At 45.4% G+C, this 17,708-nt stretch overlaps 2 protein-coding genes across 3 annotated transcripts; both read left to right on the top strand.

The window, feature by feature from the left end:
- The first annotated feature begins 2,428 nt into the window (after positions 1–2,428).
- LOC112884042 (receptor protein kinase-like protein ZAR1) lies at positions 2,429–7,957 on the top strand. Its single transcript, XM_025949353.1, has 2 exons — positions 2,429–4,220; positions 6,816–7,957. Exons 1-2 carry the CDS (start codon positions 2,684–2,686, stop codon positions 7,547–7,549), a joined length of 2,271 nt encoding a protein of 756 aa, XP_025805138.1. The 5' UTR covers positions 2,429–2,683; the 3' UTR covers positions 7,550–7,957.
- A 3,028-nt stretch (positions 7,958–10,985) lies between these two features.
- Positions 10,986–15,860, top strand: LOC112886592 (argininosuccinate synthase, chloroplastic). 2 transcript variants are annotated; one of them, XM_025952539.1, is made up of 11 exons: positions 10,986–11,150; positions 11,340–11,408; positions 11,500–11,546; positions 11,639–11,720; positions 12,320–12,476; positions 12,576–12,624; positions 13,107–13,289; positions 13,632–13,706; positions 13,779–13,964; positions 14,213–14,301; positions 15,076–15,860. In XM_025952539.1, exons 1-11 carry the CDS (start codon positions 11,117–11,119, stop codon positions 15,626–15,628), a joined length of 1,524 nt encoding a protein of 507 aa, XP_025808324.1. In that variant the 5' UTR covers positions 10,986–11,116; the 3' UTR covers positions 15,629–15,860. The 2 variants fall into 2 exon arrangements, with proteins under 2 accessions (XP_025808324.1, XP_025808325.1); XM_025952540.1 differs by lacking the exon at positions 11,340–11,408 and having other exon boundaries at positions 10,987–11,150.
- Positions 15,861–17,708: the final 1,848 nt, after the last annotated feature.

Genomic DNA, 17,708 nt, shown 5'->3' on the forward strand with positions numbered 1-17,708 from the left:
ATCACAGGCTCTCATGCAACTGCCGCTCTGTCTCGATCTGTACATGGTCGCCATCCCCCTTCAGGCCAGAACATGGTCGTGTACAGTAGGAGATGCGCGACTGTACAACACCCTGCGCACTCATGATAGCGCACACCCCGCACCGCCAGTTGCGACCACACCACGCTTGTTCGGGCGACGACACCCTGAAACCGAAAGATTGGGGTAGCCGGCCAGCTGCTGCTGGTTGCATTGTATCCATCAACGACGCGATCTGCGAGTGATTAAGACCAACAGGCACGCGTGTGAGCCAATGATCACGCTAATACCTGTGGCCAGAAGATCCACAGTAGTGTTAGGTCCCAGAGGACACGACGCACGAGCACATATAGTATTTCCTTGTTCCAATTGTATTTGGAAACATGAGGATCGGATTTTCATCCCCTTACATCTCCTTAAATGACCCAGCGCGCGGTTTCCTATGAAACTCTGGGTTGCGAAGTTCCTATGTTCGAAAAAGACGTTTCAGGCTCTGCCCGGCAGCAAGCATGCACGGCACGGTGATGCGTTACTCGTTGTGTCACTGATTTTTCCATACCGTTGGACTGACCGCGACCAGTAATCACGGCATGCAACGCAAACGCAAACCCATGATGCGACGTCGTGCGGCAGGTGCACGGCCGGCCGAGGTCACCACCAACCAAGCCACCCACAAATGGGCGTGGCCGCCTAAGCATGCATGATTAGGCCGGCCGGCGCGGCGCCGGCGGCGTCGATCCGTCCGCAGGCGTCGGCGCTCCGCAACGCCGGCCTCTCATGATGCCCACCTAGCGCGCCAGGCCGTATCTCCTAGTAGCACTTATCATCACGCTCCAACTCGCGCCCCCTCCGCCTTTGCTTCCCTTCTACTCCCCTCCTTGCTCCTTCGCACAATCTCTCCTCCTTTCTCTGTCCACACCCCATGAGCCATGAGCTCCGATCCATGCATTGCGAGCACATTTGGTGGCCCAGCGGTGATGAAGAGCCCCACCATCTTGTCCACGCATAACCACTTCCTCACTAATGTGACTTGGCCAAGGAAGAAAATAACAATATCCGTCGCTATCTAACAGCATGCGCTCGCCACTCCACACTGCATTTTCATCAGCACCTAAAGTTCCCACTTAGTTCAACGGATCAAAGTACGCACGCCCCCAACTTTCTCGTCACTCACTAAGAAACGGATCCTCAGTGGTGGAACTGGGGACAAAATTTAAAGAGGACCGGACAAACATATAAAATATAATAGCCAATTTCATCATCAAATTTTTAGCTGAAATTTAACTTCGTTCCTAAACTTCCAAACGACTATTTCAGTGCTCAAATTTCTCCATCAGCCTCAATTGAATCCTTTATCCTATATGGCAAGCCATGTTGGCACGCCTTGTTACATCTAGTCAGCTATAGTTCATAAAAAGAATTAATATTTATATAAATTTGGTTATTATAAAATTTTAATCTTGACGAAACTAAAATAATGTACAGTTTTTATGGAAAGGAGTTGATCCGAATATATTTATTATACACGTACAAAAGTTTCTTAAGTATGTGTGAACCAATATATGCTGTTGCTACACAAATAGGAACACTTGGATGCTGATATGGTATACTAACGTGGCCAGACACGTAGAATAAAAGGACTAAATTAAGTTGCATGCTGAAACAGTCATTTTGAAAGTTCAGAAAGTTTAGGGATAAAGTTGACCCTCGACTAAAAGTTCGGAAATGAAATAGGCTATTCTGCCAAAGAAAAACCAGTCTTTCCTTTACTTTTGCATTTATTTTCTAAAAAAATTTGATCTAACATCATCAACTAATTATATACTATGCATTGATTTTCTATTTTTTAGGGTCATGGCCCCTGCCAACCCCCCTCAGTTCCGCCATTGCGAACTCCGGTCGTGCGGGCGGGCGTTAACTGAACGGCATGAGGTACTAGCTCAGTGTGAAGAAAAAGGGGGTTCAAGTTTCATCAGGAAGTTCCTCACAAAAATCCCCATGGGAAGGCAATACGAGTTGAGATTCGGAAAAATTGCATAGAGAGGCTCTTAAACAACTCGAAAAAGTTCGGATTCGGTTGCAGAAAGTTAGGCTTGAAGCACATGATTGAACAAGGTTTCCCCTTAACTTATGCACCCTTATGAATATTACCATTAGATGTACCATAAGATTTATGCAGAAAGGGAGAGATGCATCAGATTATTATCTCTCCTGCAGATTGCACGGATCTTGTTGCTGATCCAGAGGCCATATGCTCTTCAGGGCAAATTTTACTTTTGAGTTTGATGCTACCTCCTCCATGCATGCATTGGGGGGAAGGGAATTTGCAAAATTTTCAGAAATAAACTAAAACCGGTTCAGCTACCCACCTGGGCCTCCCTCCATCTGTCCTTCTGAACTCTAGTAGAATCCAATCACAGCCGGCAGTTTTCCCACATGCCAAGGTGCCAACATACCCTGCCCCTGCATCAGATCTGCGGGTGGGTTTCTATAACCTTCCCATCGAAGAGCCTCTTCACCTCTCTCCCTTCCTAGTCCCCCTTGTATGCTGACAACACAACCAGCCAGTGTTGGCCTCTCCTAAACATACACAGACACACACTCTCCACTGACCCAATCACACAAGCAACAACAGGCGTGTCAGCACTCAGCACCAAGGCGGGTAATGGCCACAATCCTGCTCCTGCTGCTGCTCCTCGCATTGCCGCCGCCGTCGGCCGTGGCGCTCAATTCCGAGGGCCTGGCGCTGCTGGCGTTCAAGGCGGCGGCCACCGACGACCCCTACTCGGCGCTCTCGCGGTGGTCCGAGTCCGACCCGGACCCGTGCCGCTGGCCGGGGGTCACCTGCGCCAACGCCTCCTCCCCCGCCCAGCCGCACGTCGTCGGCGTCGCCGTGGCGGGCAAGAACATCTCCGGGTACATCCCGTCGGAGCTCGGCTCGCTGCTCTTCCTCCGCCGGCTCAACCTCCACGGCAACCGCCTGGCGGGGGCCATCCCCGCCGCGCTCTCCAACGCTTCCTCGCTCCACTCGCTCTACCTCTACGGGAACCGCCTCACGGGACGCCTCCCCGTCGCGCTCTGCGACCTCCCGCGCCTGCAGAACCTCGACGTCTCCGGGAACGCGCTCTCCGGCGAGCTGCCGCTCGACCTCCGCAACTGCCGCGCCCTGCAGCGGCTAGTGCTCGCCCGGAACGCCTTCGCGGGGGAGCTGCCCGCGGGGGTCTGGCCCGAGATGCCCAGCCTGCAGCAGCTCGACCTCTCCTCCAACGCCTTCAACGGCTCCATCCCGCCCGACCTCGGCGAGCTCCCGCGCCTTGCCGGCACGCTCAACCTCTCGCACAACCGGTTCTCCGGCGTCGTGCCGCCCGAGCTTGGCCGCCTCCCGGCCACCGTCACGCTCGACCTCCGCTTCAACAACCTCTCTGGGGCCATCCCGCAGACGGGCTCCCTCGCCAGCCAGGGGCCCACGGCGTTCCTCAACAACCCCGGCCTCTGCGGCTTCCCGCTCCAGGTCCCCTGCCGCGCCGTCCCGCCGCCCACGCAGTCACCCACGCCGCCGGCGACGACGACACCGTTGCCATCCACCGCGTCCGACCGGCATCAGCCCATCAAGACCAGCCTGATCGCACTCATCTCCGTCGCCGACGCCGCCGGGGTCGCCCTCGTCGGCGTCATCCTGGTGTACGTGTACTGGAAGGTCAAGGACCGTAAAGAAAGTCGCGGCGACGACGGCGACAGCAGCAAGAGCGGGCTCTGCCGCTGCATGCTGTGGCGGCACGGCGGCAGCGGCGACTCGTCGGACGCGTCCTCGGACGACGACAAGGACGCCTCCGGCGGCGGCGACGGCAAGTACAACAGCGGCGCGAGCGGCAGCGAGGGGGAGCTGGTGGCGATCGACCGCGGGTTCCGCGTGGAGCTGGACGAGCTGCTGCGGTCGTCGGCTTACGTGCTGGGCAAGGGCGGGAAGGGGATCGTGTACAAGGTGGTGGTGGCGAACGGGACGACGCCCGTGGCCGTGCGGCGGCTGGGTGGCGGCGGCGGCGGCGCGGACCGGTGCAAGGAGTTCGCGTCGGAGGCGCGCGCCGTGGGGCGGGCGCGGCACCCCAACGTGGTGCGGCTGCGCGCCTACTACTGGTCCACCGACGAGAAGCTCGTCGTCACCGACTTCGTCGGCAACGGCAACCTCGCCACCGCGCTGCGAGGTGAGCACACCGTACCACACCACTGATCGATCGATCATCATTCACTCCTCCTCCTGCTGGTAATTTTTTGCAGAATTAGATGCGATTCGCTTTAGTTAATTCCTGATTAGCCTTGGATCCTAGCTGATTCCTTATCGGAGAAACGTGGTAGATGCCTGTGATTTGATTAGTGCCATGATTCGGTTGGCGAATTTTGCTCCCAACCATCACATGCCACATCCATACAAAGGAACCTGCTTACTACTGATTGAAATCAAATCTCCTGCGGATATAGGATGATCGTGACATGCAAAATGTTAAGATCAAACGCGATGGCAGCTGCAATACGCGTATACTTGAAAAATTTGCGTCCATGTAAGGACGATGAAGATAGGACAGAGGGACACTAGCTTGGACCCTGTGCAGAGAATGCTATACATGCGTACAAGCCATGGCGCTGGACAGTGGTTGGTACTGTGAGCAAGCAATTATGATCCTTGGTAGCACTAGTGGATAGTATTGTACATTAATACGTGGTGTGTTAGGCTAAGCTACATTTGACCTGTTATGGACCTTTTTATGGTTGTTGGGTGATTGCTTGCTGTCCATGTTTCTTGTCGCTGCTGTGGCGCTGTATAGCCATTGCCATACGCCATCATTCTCTTCAATTTCATATATCCACTGCAAATTTAAACTTAGGTCAATTTGGCTTGTGCTTCTCCTCCAAACCGATACTAGTTTATACTGTAATTAAAAAAAGGAAAATAGATAAAAGAGTGCGTGAGGATGGAGTAATGGATGGACTATCCTACATTGCCACGGGGACGCACCGCACCGGCAGACAATCCGCAGAGAGCGCTAGCTGCAACGAAAGCTTCCAAAACCGGCGCTGAAGAAGCCACGCCGGCTTGTCCCCATGGCGGCTGGAGCTGGACCACGCTCTGCTACCTCCAACCTCCAATGGATGCATTCAAGCTGCGCATCTTTGCGCGGCTGGGCCTGCATGGACGCATGGTCCTCGGCGATCGATCTCCCCTTGTGATCATCACCGCTGGAGTGCTGGACGCTGGTGTTCCTGTACCCATCCTCTTTGACTCGACCAGAACGTTAGCGAAGCGCTGCTGGTCGGCGCATGGCCTTCAACTAATAGCTTGGCCTGCAATGGAAGCGACGGTCATGTATCTGTTTACTCACGAGCGTGCTAAATGAACCGGATCAGGTTTCAATGGCTGAAACCCGGTTAGCATTTTTTTTTGTCTTTTCATTTGAGCTGCTCTGGTCCCATGGGGCCTTGAGTGTCTCTTATCTGGACCTCTATGTGCTTCTTAGCACTTAAGATCCAGATGTGCAAAACTTTTGCGTGTTCGGGAAAAAAATTAGTATGGTGGTACTGTGATTAGTAGTACCAATGTACCATGCTATCCAGTGGAATTTGCATTGCATACACCACACGGGATCCTTTCGCATTAGCATTTGCTTGAACGCCAGGATGAAGGAAAAGGGGGAAAAAAGAGAAAGATTGTTGCTTAAGCCATAAGGCAGCTGCTGTACTATAATCACCATGTTTACTTGCTGGTGATCTATAATATAGCACCGTAGTACAGCAAACGAGTCAGGGGCAAAGTAGCATGCTCCGTTAACAGTTATGTTGGGGAAAAGCTTTACACCAAATCATACCAAGCTGACAAGCTCCAAAGGTGCCTTTCTCGCCACACTGGGCACCGGCACTGTCAGGCCAAAGGGCTGCCAATGGAAGGTCTCCCTTCCTTTCTCCTCCTCCCTTTCCACCCTCATGCTCATGCAGCTGCATTTGCACTGCAGGATGCAGAGCCTGTCGAACAGAGGAGCTAGCCAGACCAAAAAAGCAGAGGCCTTTTGCAAGCCTGACGAAACCTTTGTCACTCTCCTCACCTGGCCTAACAGCATGAATATTCTCGTCGATCTGGGGCTGATTAATAATCCACAAAAAGAAAGGTTAAAGAAGGTGATGATTGGGCATGGGCAGCAGAGGCACGCCTGGGTAATCCATCATCAGGGCCTTTTCAGCATGCTTAATGATGGGTGTCAGCGCTGGCTGTTCAGGCTGGTGATGCCAGATTTGGGGGCTTTTGGGGGGGCTAATGGGACAAAGGGCATCCACTTTGCATGCATGCTAATGAGCCTCTTTGGCTTGAGAGACACTGTACCTAGTGTTTGGGTGGTGTGGCAATGATTCTTGAGCTAATGGCTCGTTTGGGTTGGGGCTTCTTGTTCACTGAGTCTTCCTTTCTGAAGGTCTAATGGATCACTGTGCAAGTCCCTTTCAGGCTTTTTCTGAAAGCAATGAACAGTGATCAGACAGCCATGACAGGCAATTGCTGACAGCCACAGCACCCAGCAATGTGCATTGCACATTTGCGCTTGCTTGGATTGCCGCCACACTACGTTGTGTCGCTTTGGATTGCCAAGTGGTCGTCGTCTACGTTGTCAATTTCTAACTCCTCCCACGTAATTTGGGAGTTAGGAGGATATCGCTATACAATTCATTCTTTGTCAAAAAATTTTGAATGCGATGCTTGTCAAACTCGCTCGTGTATGTTGACTGGATGTGTTGACCGTTGACTTTTCTTGTTCCAGGTCGGCCGGGACAGACCGTCCTGTCGTGGTCAGCGCGGCTGAAGATCGCCAAGGGCGCGGCGCGCGGGCTGGCGTACCTCCACGAGTGCAGCCCGCGGCGGTTCGTCCACGGCGAGGTCAAGCCCTCCAACATCCTCCTGGACGCCGACTTCACCCCGCGCGTCGCCGACTTCGGCCTCGCCCGCCTGCTCGCCGTCGCCGGCTGCGCCCCGGACGGGCCGCCGTCCTCGGGCGGGGGCGGGCTCCTCGGCGGCGCCATCCCGTACGCCAAGCCGACGGGGCCGGCCCCGGACCGCTACGGCGGCGGGTACCGCGCCCCGGAGGCGCGGGCGCCGGGCGCGAAGCCGTCGCAGAAGTGGGACGTGTTCTCGTTCGGCGTCGTGCTGCTGGAGCTGCTCACGGGCCGGGGCCCCGGCGCCGACCACGCGTCGCCGTCGACGTCGGCGTCGTTCTCGGCGCCCGTGTCGGGGTCGACGGCCACGGACCGGTCCGGCAGCGGCGAGCACGGCGGCGGCGCCGTGCCGGAGGTGGTGCGGTGGGTGCGGCGCGGGTTCGAGGAGGACGCGCGGCCCGTGGCGGAGATGGTGGACCCAGCGCTGCTCCGGGGCCCCGCGCTGCCCAAGAAGGAGGTGGTGGCGGCGTTCCACGTCGCGCTCGCGTGCACGGAGGTCGATCCCGAGCTCCGGCCGAGGATGAAGGCCGTCGCCGACAGCCTCGACAAGATCGGCTCATGACAAGCTGATGCGTTCAACCATACAGTGTATATGCATGCATGAATGAATCTTCTTGATAGCACACACGGCTACAGAAGCGATGCTCACATGCAAGGTCATCGGAGTTTTTTTTTTTCCTTTTTCTTTTCTTCTCATCCCCTTCTCGCTTCCTCTTGTAATCCAGTTTTTTTCAATTTTGTTTGCTGTGCTTTCTTGTAATTGGGTTTTTGTTATTGTTGGTAATTCTTTTGGGTCAATTCATGATTTCGGTAATGGTGTAGGGAGAGAGAAAGATGTAGGAGAAGGCTGTTCCCAGCTTCATTTTTCATCAGTATATAATGAGGGTGTGTATCTTGTGAAGTTCCGGAGAAGTGCTATTGCATTGCATTATGTTTGAGTGATCAATGAACACTTCTTGAATTCTCCAGACATTTGAAATGTTAACATGCGCCAAAAAAGACCGTTGTGCACTTGTGCAGGCAAAACTATTCCGTCGTCGTCTTCGTCCTATCCATAAGCGCGCGCGCTCTCTCTCTCCATTTCCCTCGTGGGATAATACTAGTACCAGTATTTTGCTATTACTAATTAGAGGCTTTTTTTAAAGTCTCTAAGTGAAGCTACTTATATCCTAAGTGGATATTTTAAAGAAATAGAGAAATTGTAGAAATTCTCATGAAAAACAGAAACATCCGGCAATAAATTAACCACCACAGCCATTATGAAAATAGGCTAAAGTAACCCTAAATATGTATCTAAATTACCCACCTCTACCATTATAAAAAATAATCTAAAGTAACCCCTAATCTTCATGCAAATTACCCACAAATACCATTATAAAAATAATATTAAATAATCCTCTAAATTTGTATATAAATTATCTAATTATATCATTATCAAAAGTTAAAGTAACTCCTAACTCTGAATCTAAGTTATATAATTATAAGAAAATTTTAAAGTGCACCAATATAAAATTATAAATTACTATATCTATCACTATTAATATATTATTTATATTATTACTTATATAAAAATACTACCCATAGTGAATGTCATATGTAGGGGAAGATATAAGAATACCAATTTTTTATGTTGTTCATATAGCTTAAACAGATGATTTAATTAAATACATATGAAGATATGAGACAAAGTGAAAAATATTGTTTCTAACTAAATATATTACAACTAGATAATGATGAGTATGTATCTTTAGAGTATTGTACGTTAGAATATTTAATAGATGAAAGAGAGCATGTGATAGATAATTATAATTATTAGCTATAAGTTTTACTTTTATATTAATTCTAATTACCCCGTGTGCGAGCACGAGTTGATAGGCTAGTAGTACTGCTAAAAACCTCGCAACTAAATCTTACTATTACTAATTAAAGATTTATTTTAAATCCTCCACGTGAAGCCACCTAGGATCCTAGGTGGACACTTAAAAAATAGAGAAATCCTACAAATTCTCATAAAAATCAGAAACATCGGCCATCAATTTGACAACTCTAACCATAATAGTCATTGGATCTGTTATCTTTCCTAATAAATTACTCACCTCTACCATTATGAAAATAAACTAAAGCAACCCTAAACATGTACCTAAATTACCAACCACTGCTTATTATAATAAAATCTAAAATGACCCCTAACCTTCGTATAAATTATCCACCTATACCATTATAAAAATAATACAAGTAATCCTCTAAATTTGTATATAAATTATCCAATTATATTATTATTAAAGTTAAAGTAAGCCCTAAATCTAAATTATATAATTATAATAAAATATCAAAGTGCATCAATATAAAATTCTAAATTACTATTTCTATCATTATTAATATATTATTTATATAAAATTATTACCCACGATATGTGTCACCATACATTCATGATGGAAAAGATAAGAATACAAATTCATAAATAAATGGTTCAACCAAATATATATCAAATACACATGGAGGTGTGATGCAAAATAAAATCTATTGCTACTAGATAAGGATAAATATATTTTTTAAGTAAGTGTTAGAATATTTAATAGATGAAAGAGAGCGTGAGATAAATAATTATAATTATTAGTTATAAGTCTTATTTTTATATTAATTTTAATTAGCCCATGCGGGAGCACGGGTTGATAGGAAACAAGAATCGGTCAAAGACTAGACCAACCTGTTTTGAACTCAACCACTTTCTTCTCAGGATTGAAAAGGACCTCATGAATTATATTAAATGGAGCGAATAATGCAGAAGGATGTGGCATGAATAGGACCCATAACCAAAGTTTGATGTTAAGCGACGGATGTGGGCATTTGTGGAATAGGCTTATCATGGTCATGGATAAGGGATGCGGAGGCACGTGTTGGCCTGTTGGATAGTGATTTTTGCGGCTTCATGGCAAGTGGTTCCTGTGCAGAAGCTATGGAACGACCTATAACATTATTGAAAATTCTACGCGATATAGTTCGGGTTAGCAGATATTACTGTTAATAATCATGCCCTTCGTTTTTGAATATACGAGATAGAATGTTTAGTACTCCCTCCGTTCTAAGATTATTTTGGTATTTCTAGATGTATAAGTTTTGTTATGTATCTAGTGTATATCTAGATGCATAGTGAAAAATATTTATCTAGAAATATTAAAATGATCTATAATTTGAAAAAAAGAGTATGTTATTGGGCAACTATGATTTTAAAAAAGTATATATTGTTAAATCCGTAAAGTACTAGATCAATAAAGAGCGGCATTTAGCTTATACAGCAGAAGATTGGCATGTTAATTTAAATTTGAGGTTCAAAAACTCAACGAAATTGTTGAACTTTTGGTGTCGATCATCAGATTAATCTATCTCGATCAAAAACTCTAAAGTCTTAGTGTAAACTATGTACTTAACCAGAAACACGAGTGGATACATTTTATATCCAGCAGCTTGATGGTTGGACCGGACTCTTTTTTTGTCATTTTCTTAAATTTTTTAATAAGATGTGATATAAGGGAGCTAGAGGTGGTAAACGGTTTGAAATTTTAGCCTAGATAATTTAAGAGCCAGTCCTAAAAAATCGGACTATAATATGTTAAAAATATATAAAGACTAAGTTGGATTGTGAAAAAAGCACTAGGATTATAATCTATTACCATCCCTAAAGTAAGCACTGCCTCTGATATATACTCGGTTCATAAAAAAATATAAAGAGCACCCCTAATAAATGATTCAATCGCGTTAGGAAATTACGATACTCTTGCAAGATGCAAGCTTTTCATCGATGTTCATATCCGTGACTGTTGACTGTCACCAAACATAGAGGCAAAGAGTGACCAGCGCAGCCATTGGCCACAACCACCACGGTGGTCATCGGTCAACAGACGACGGCTTTCTCCGGCCCGACCCGGCCCATCTTCAGCGGATCCACCCACCCACACTCCCCCGCTGGTCAAAAGCCCCCGCAGGCCATCGCCAGTTAGCCGCCACAAGGGTAAACCCCTCCTCCCCTCCCCGTCCTGCTTGCTACCCGCGCGGCCGCCACCCCCAGCCCGCCGCGTCCTCGAGCGCCCCTCCTCCGGCTCCCCGGCTCCCCTCCCTCCCCTCCCCTGCAATGGCGTCGGCGGGAGGGCCCTCCGGGATCGTAGGTAAGCCGCGGCTCTTATCCCCGCCCTCTCCGGTTTGCTGTAACATATCCCCGGCTTTTCGTCGCCGTCGCCTCGTTAGCGACCGAACTCCAATCGGGAGCTGATGCGGCGGACGCTCCAATCCCGTCGAGCTGGCCACGGGCTCGTTGTATTCCTTGCGCCGTGCTGATTTATTTGTTATGAGCGCAGTAGCAGCCTGTTCTCTCAAGCCCCAAATCTTCTCTTTCCAAAGGGTTCAGCTGAACTCCCAGTCCACAAGTCCGTACCCGTCTGCCTGCCGCGCTAGACGTTTATAGGCTTCGTTATGTATTTGCGCGGCTGCTCTAATGAAGATCTTGCTGCCCTGCAGGGATTAGTGTCCGTCCGAACTCCAGTGCGGCCTGCCTCGTTCAGAAGGTAAACGGTGCTCTTCCCTCCCCCTCTGTTTTTTTTTGCTTGTTAGAAGGAATAAGCAATCATGACTGTTTAACCCTTGATTTGGATGCTAGGGTGGAGCCCTGTCAAATTCCCTCCCTGCTGCAACCGCGGTTCAGGTTCGCCAGCGCCACAGCAAGGCCCGCAATGGCCAAGGTACTTCATGCTATATGCCAAGTCTTCTTGGAATTATGTCGATGAGGGTGGGGTTTGGTATCGTCCGTCTTTTCTTTGCGTTTACTTCTGGGAATCAGCATTCCATGTACCTGCAATGTAGCACATGCTATTGGCACCATCTGTTTTGTGCTAGATTTCCTACCAAATATTCTGAATTTGATCAATCATCAAATATCTGACATGTGCAAGTCATATCTTAGTTTGTTGAATATTCTACTGCTCCAGTCCACCTGCTTTAGGACTCCTATTGCACGGTGGGATTAACCACCTTAGGTAAAATGATCTTAACTGCATAAACACTATTGTTCAATCCAGTTTTCTTCACAATTCGGTGATTGATGATATGTTATGGTAAAAAGGTACTATGTTGCACGGTTGAAAAAAGTTTTCGTAAGTATGGACCTGTGGGCTTGGAGTAAGTCATGGACTTAGCTGTACAACTCACGAGCTTCTTACTGCTTGCAATAGGAAACTTGATGACTTAGTCTATTTCTTTTTCTTTAAAAGCTACATAGATAGCATAGTAGCCATTACTTTTATTACAATGATAACTCCTTTATATTTGTGAAAATATGCAGCTATCAGGTGTGCAATGGCAACTGGAAAAGAGCAGGGTGCAGGCATCCATGCTAGTAGTGGTGATCAAAACAAAGGTGGATTGCGTGGAAAATTAAATAAAGTTGTTTTAGCGTATAGTGGTGGCTTGGATACATCTGTTATTGTACCATGGCTCAGGTATAAATACTCCTTGCTTTATTATGCATTTTGTCAATCTTAAAGTCTAATATTGATCTCACTCGTGCCTACTATGCTTTTCTGGTTTATTAATTGAAGGGAGAACTATGGTTGTGAAGTCGTTTGTTTCACTGCTGATGTTGGCCAGGTATGTACTGATACATAACGACCTGACTAGCGCTCAAGCATACATAGTGAATTGGCTACACTGTCCTTTTTGAAATTGTGATCTGATTCCAACATCTCTCTGTTTCTTTCCCTCCCATGTTGATTTGTTATTGGTACTCCCTCTTTCTGGATAGTTTCCTATCTCAAAGTAATATGATGTTGATTTTTTTATCAATTATATCTTGTAAATAAAACAAAGGCAAAAGTCTACTTTTGAATGCAGATGTATCAGTTAGTAGTTTACAGTACTGCTGGTTGCAAAGGTCATGGGTTAAAAATTAATGATATTTTCACCTGTTGCTTTGAAATGTATATTCTCATGTTCCTTTTAGATTCTATTCTTATAGTGATATGTTTCATTTAGCTGTCAGTAAGTAAATGAGGTTGTGCCATACTTTGGATTTTCGACCCACTTATTTATCATTCTCTATCTGTTCAACTCATATACTAAACCATCCTTAGGGTGCCATTGAATTGGAAGGATTGGAGAAAAAGGCAAAAGCTAGTGGAGCATGCCAGCTTGTTGTAAAGGACTTGAGAGAAGAATTTGTTAGTGAATATATATACCCCTGCCTGCGAGCTGGTGCAGTTTATGAAAGAAAGTATCTGCTTGGGACTTCAATGGCTAGGCCTGTTATTGCTAAGGTAAAATTGATATGATAATCTCATCTTGTTTATGTACAATCACCAATATTCTAAACTATGGTGTTCAACTGTATTTCACATGCACTTCATTTTTTTTCCTTGTATGGTTCTGTTTTTGGTTAGGGTGTGCTATCTTTTATGTGAGATAACATTTGATCTGTAAGTTATTGAATGAATTAAATATCATCGATATACTTGCAGTTATAAATTGAGCATCGCTATATCCTTGAGGATCTTTAGGGTGTTGGCTGTATTTGTAGTATCAGTATGCTCTTAATCTTCAGAAGCACCTAGTGTTATGGCCTAATAGTCTTATACTGAGCAATTATATTTCCACCATAGGCAATGGTCGATGTTGCCAAGGAAGTTGGTGCAGATGCAGTTGCTCATGGATGCACCGGGAAAGGCAATGATCAGGTAGATATGCTTTTAGTGTGAATATTAATATGGCGAGTCATCTACATCTTCTGATGCTTACCTTTCCTGCAGGTTCGCTTTGAGCTTACGTTTTATGCTTTAAATCCTGAACTCAAAGTGGTGGCACCTTGGAGGGAGTGGGACATCACAGGGCGTGAAGATGCAATTGAGTATGCAAAGAAACACAATGTACCAGTTCCAGTTTCAAAGAAATCAATATACAGCCGAGATCGAAACTTGTGGCACCTTAGCCATGAGGTATTATCCATTTTCTTGTTTATAGTTTCTTTTTTTCTCAAAGCACTTTGCAACTCTTCCTTTTGTTGGTACATGTACACCGGAATTTTATAAGATGTATATGTTCCAAACTTTTAAATCAATATGTTCAAATCATATTAACTCATCCACTAATCTTCTGCATCTTTGTCTTGTTGATGCCTTGAACCAAAAATTACGATTCTTATCTTTGATGTTAGATGAAGTGAATTGTTCTCTATACATCACAGGGTGACATCTTGGAGGACCCAGCAAATGAGCCAAAGGAAGATATGTATATGATGTCTGTTGCTCCAGAGAATGCACCTTCGGAACCTGAGTGAGTGATAAATTGTTTATATTATTTTTGGGAGGAAAATCGTTTACCTTTTCACTGCTCTGGTTCTGAAGTACATAAGTATCCTTTAAGGTCCTTTACCTCCTTTGTTGCAGCATGTAGCTAAGTTTACATATTCCCAAGTGACAATTGCCCCATCTTTTATATAGCGGCTTAGGATATTTTTACATTGTGGCACCTGGTCCTCCATATGACCATCCAAGTAGGGTTGGTCTCGGATCTGGATAGGATTAGTCTGACTAGGAATTTACCTCTGACGAATTTTGGAATATTTAGCAATGTGAAATCATAAGTTATTAGGCGAAGCACAATTTATAATGTCATTCACTTTGGTAGCTTCATGTTGATGTTACAATGTGAAACTGAAATAATCATTTTTATATAAGAGAGAAGTGAAGGTGAGCCTCAACTACATTGCCTGGGTTTTGTGGTTTAGGAACCTAGGCACAAGCTCACAGTGGTTCTGCAATGTAGATGCAGCATAGTTTCGTGTAGTTATCATGCCAGACTGTAGATACATGTACTGTGATAAGGCTTTTTATCATACATGAAAAGTAAATCCTTGTTTAGTGGGTATGCACAGAAACAAAACCAGTTGTGCCATTGCTGCCTTTGTTGTTTTACATTTATTGTAACTGGTTTTGCCATTTTCCATCTTCCTGTAGGTATTTTGTTAATCCTTTTTTTCCTTTTCTGAGACAGGTTTTCATTAGCATACCGGATGCATAGACTAATATCTAAGCTTCATGCGTGCAGGTATCTGGAGATTGGCATCGTTGCAGGTGTTCCTGTTTCCATCAACGGACGGGACCTCTCGCCAGCATCCCTCCTTGCAGAGCTCAATGAAATTGGTGGGAAGCATGGGATCGGGCGCATTGACATGGTAGAGAACCGCCTTGTAGGCATGAAGTCCCGTGGTGTCTACGAAACCCCTGGTGGCACCATCATGGCAGCCGCGGTGCGTGAGCTGGAGGCCCTGACTCTGGACAGGGAGACCATGCAGTGGAAGGATATGGTGGCCCTCAAGTATGCCGAGCTGGTATATGCAGGCCGCTGGTTTGACCCTCTCCGGCAGTCCTTTGACGCCTTCATGGAGAAGATCACCGCGACGACCACTGGTTCAGTGACCCTGAAGCTGTACAAGGGGTCGGTGAATGTTGCATCCCGGAAGAGCCCCTACAGCCTCTACAGGGAGGACATCTCGTCGTTTGAGAACGGGGAGATCTACAACCAGGCTGATGCTGAGGGGTTCATCCGACTCTATGGTCTCCCAACACGGGTCCGGGCGATGCTGGAGAAGGGCATCTAAGTTCCTCTGTTTGTTTTAGAAATAAAAGCCATCATTCAGAAACTGTCAAATAGTTTCCAGTGATTGCAGACAGATTTGTACCCATCGTTTAAGTTTGTCCCAGTGAACTCTGAATGCATTCGGGTGACAGAATGGACATGAATCATATTAGTGATCTGCTGGCTGCCGATGTAGGACACAAGTTACAGACGTGAAATAAAAGGTGAACAAAATTTACATTGGAGCCTCTCAACATGACCCCAGTTATATGCATCACAACCGCAATTGATTTGAGTTGCACTGCCTCTAATTGAACTTACCCATGTGTAGTGAAAATTTGAAGGCCAATTTGAGATGAGCACCAGTCGAATTATTATTTTCCTTAAGGAGAGCGTGTAGCTAGTTGTAAGGTCATTTAAGGTTCAGATGATGAAATGGCATGATCATTGACTGTTTAGGAACTGCGCTTCGAATTTTAGTTGTTGAACATTTACGTTGGCGGCCTTAAACAACCTCTCTATTTAGGTAAAGACTATGCTATAACCGGCTGTAATTTTGTTGGTTGGAACGGCCAGCCCCATCCAGCGTACATTTAGAATCTCACAATCGTGACATACACCAATTTTTTTGCGGATCCCACAACAACTAACTTCATAGTAATTTATATGCTATATGAACACTCACGTGAGCCTGTCTTACTGCTCTCCAGTTCGTACATTTAAAAGAGCAATGCCAATATTTAAAAAGTCGTAGTTGTTGAACCATACATTAAAATTAAAATCTAATCGTATAATTATGTTTCTTTCGGCGAGAACTTTAGAATGAGATCTCACTTATATATATTTCGATAATATTTTTTTAAGTAGACACAAGTTGCTAGCAGACAAAAATGCCAAACAAAACAAGTTAAAATGTACAATTAGTTTTGCCAAAGTGATCTATCGTCGAATATGCATAAAACATCCACCTACCGCAAATACAGTAGTCCTGCCTTCTTCTCTGATCACACTGTCCAATCTATTTTCGCAATATGAACATCAATGTCTACTTAATTCAAATAAGGTGAGTGAAGCAAATTTTTTTAAAGTTGTGAGCAACTGTTTTAAAAGTCATAAGCAAATTAGAATATAATAAAAAGTATTTTCTTAGCAAAAAATATCACTAAAACATATTGATATGGGATCTAGTTTTGAAGCTCTTGTTGACACAAACGCTATGGCACAATCAGATTTTGATTTGGATGCTCGATTGTGAGACTATGGCTTTTTAAATTTTAAAATCGCATGCATGCGTTGATATCATCCTCCGTTCGTTTCTTCCTCTCCAAATGTTTAGCATTATTGCCCTTCATACTCTACAGTTGCAACTGGTCCTGCCTGCTCTTAAGAAACACACTGAGGCTATAAAATTTTGCGACAAAGACTTTATTTTCTAGACAAAAAAACTGCAAAGAGTATTGAACTAAGAAACGAACTATTAGGGAACCTGGAAATAACTCCAAATGTTGTGCATGCATTTGAACAATTGAACCCTTATATTTAGGCCATTCATTTGCTATTGATGTGTGTATATATGCCTTATATTGATTGTTACGCTATTGTGAATGCACCTGATTATCCAGCGCTATGAACATGCTATGTTATCTTAATACTAAAATTTGGAATGATTACATCAGAAACATGGTTTATGGTATATGTGTTTTAACCTTGCATGCTTTGACTTAGTACCCTGATATCCTCATATTTATCTTTACCTAGCTAGTACAGTTTTCCTGGATGAACAAGAACATGTACCAGATATTAAGTAGAAAGTTGCTTATTTACATCCTGAAAATAGCTACTAGGATGCTTCTTAGAATACCTTTGGATAATCATCCACTAAATTCTGTACCCTACTATTTGTTTACATGCGGTAAATTCATATATATGCACATGATATCAAATGTTCATATGCACAATATAATACACTGTCATTCTCATCGAATAAAGGAATATAAAATGACACGACTCACATTAGCTATATTTTAGATGCAATAATGAGATAAACTGTCTAAAGAGATAAGAGTAGTAAGATAAAATGGAGTCTACATATAATGCCAACG

This window comes from Panicum hallii, chromosome 3 (assembly GCF_002211085.1).
Source record: "Panicum hallii strain FIL2 chromosome 3, PHallii_v3.1, whole genome shotgun sequence".
In the NCBI taxonomy this organism is placed as follows: Eukaryota; Viridiplantae; Streptophyta; class Magnoliopsida; order Poales; family Poaceae; genus Panicum; species Panicum hallii.

Excerpts from the sequence above, each read along its gene's own strand:
- LOC112886592 (XM_025952539.1), top strand. The coding sequence starts at position 11,117 with ATGGCGTCGGCGGGAGGGCCCTCCGGGATCGTAG. Across the intron at positions 11,721-12,319 it reads CAAGGCCCGCAATGGCCAAG|CTATCAGGTGTGCAATGGCA; the intron begins GTACTTCATGCT and ends GAAAATATGCAG. Across the intron at positions 12,477-12,575 it reads GTTATTGTACCATGGCTCAG|GGAGAACTATGGTTGTGAAG; the intron begins GTATAAATACTC and ends TATTAATTGAAG.
- LOC112884042 (XM_025949353.1), top strand. The coding sequence starts at position 2,684 with ATGGCCACAATCCTGCTCCTGCTGCTGCTCCTCGCATTGCCGCCGCCG. Across the intron at positions 4,221-6,815 it reads CCTCGCCACCGCGCTGCGAG|GTCGGCCGGGACAGACCGTC; the intron begins GTGAGCACACCG and ends TTCTTGTTCCAG.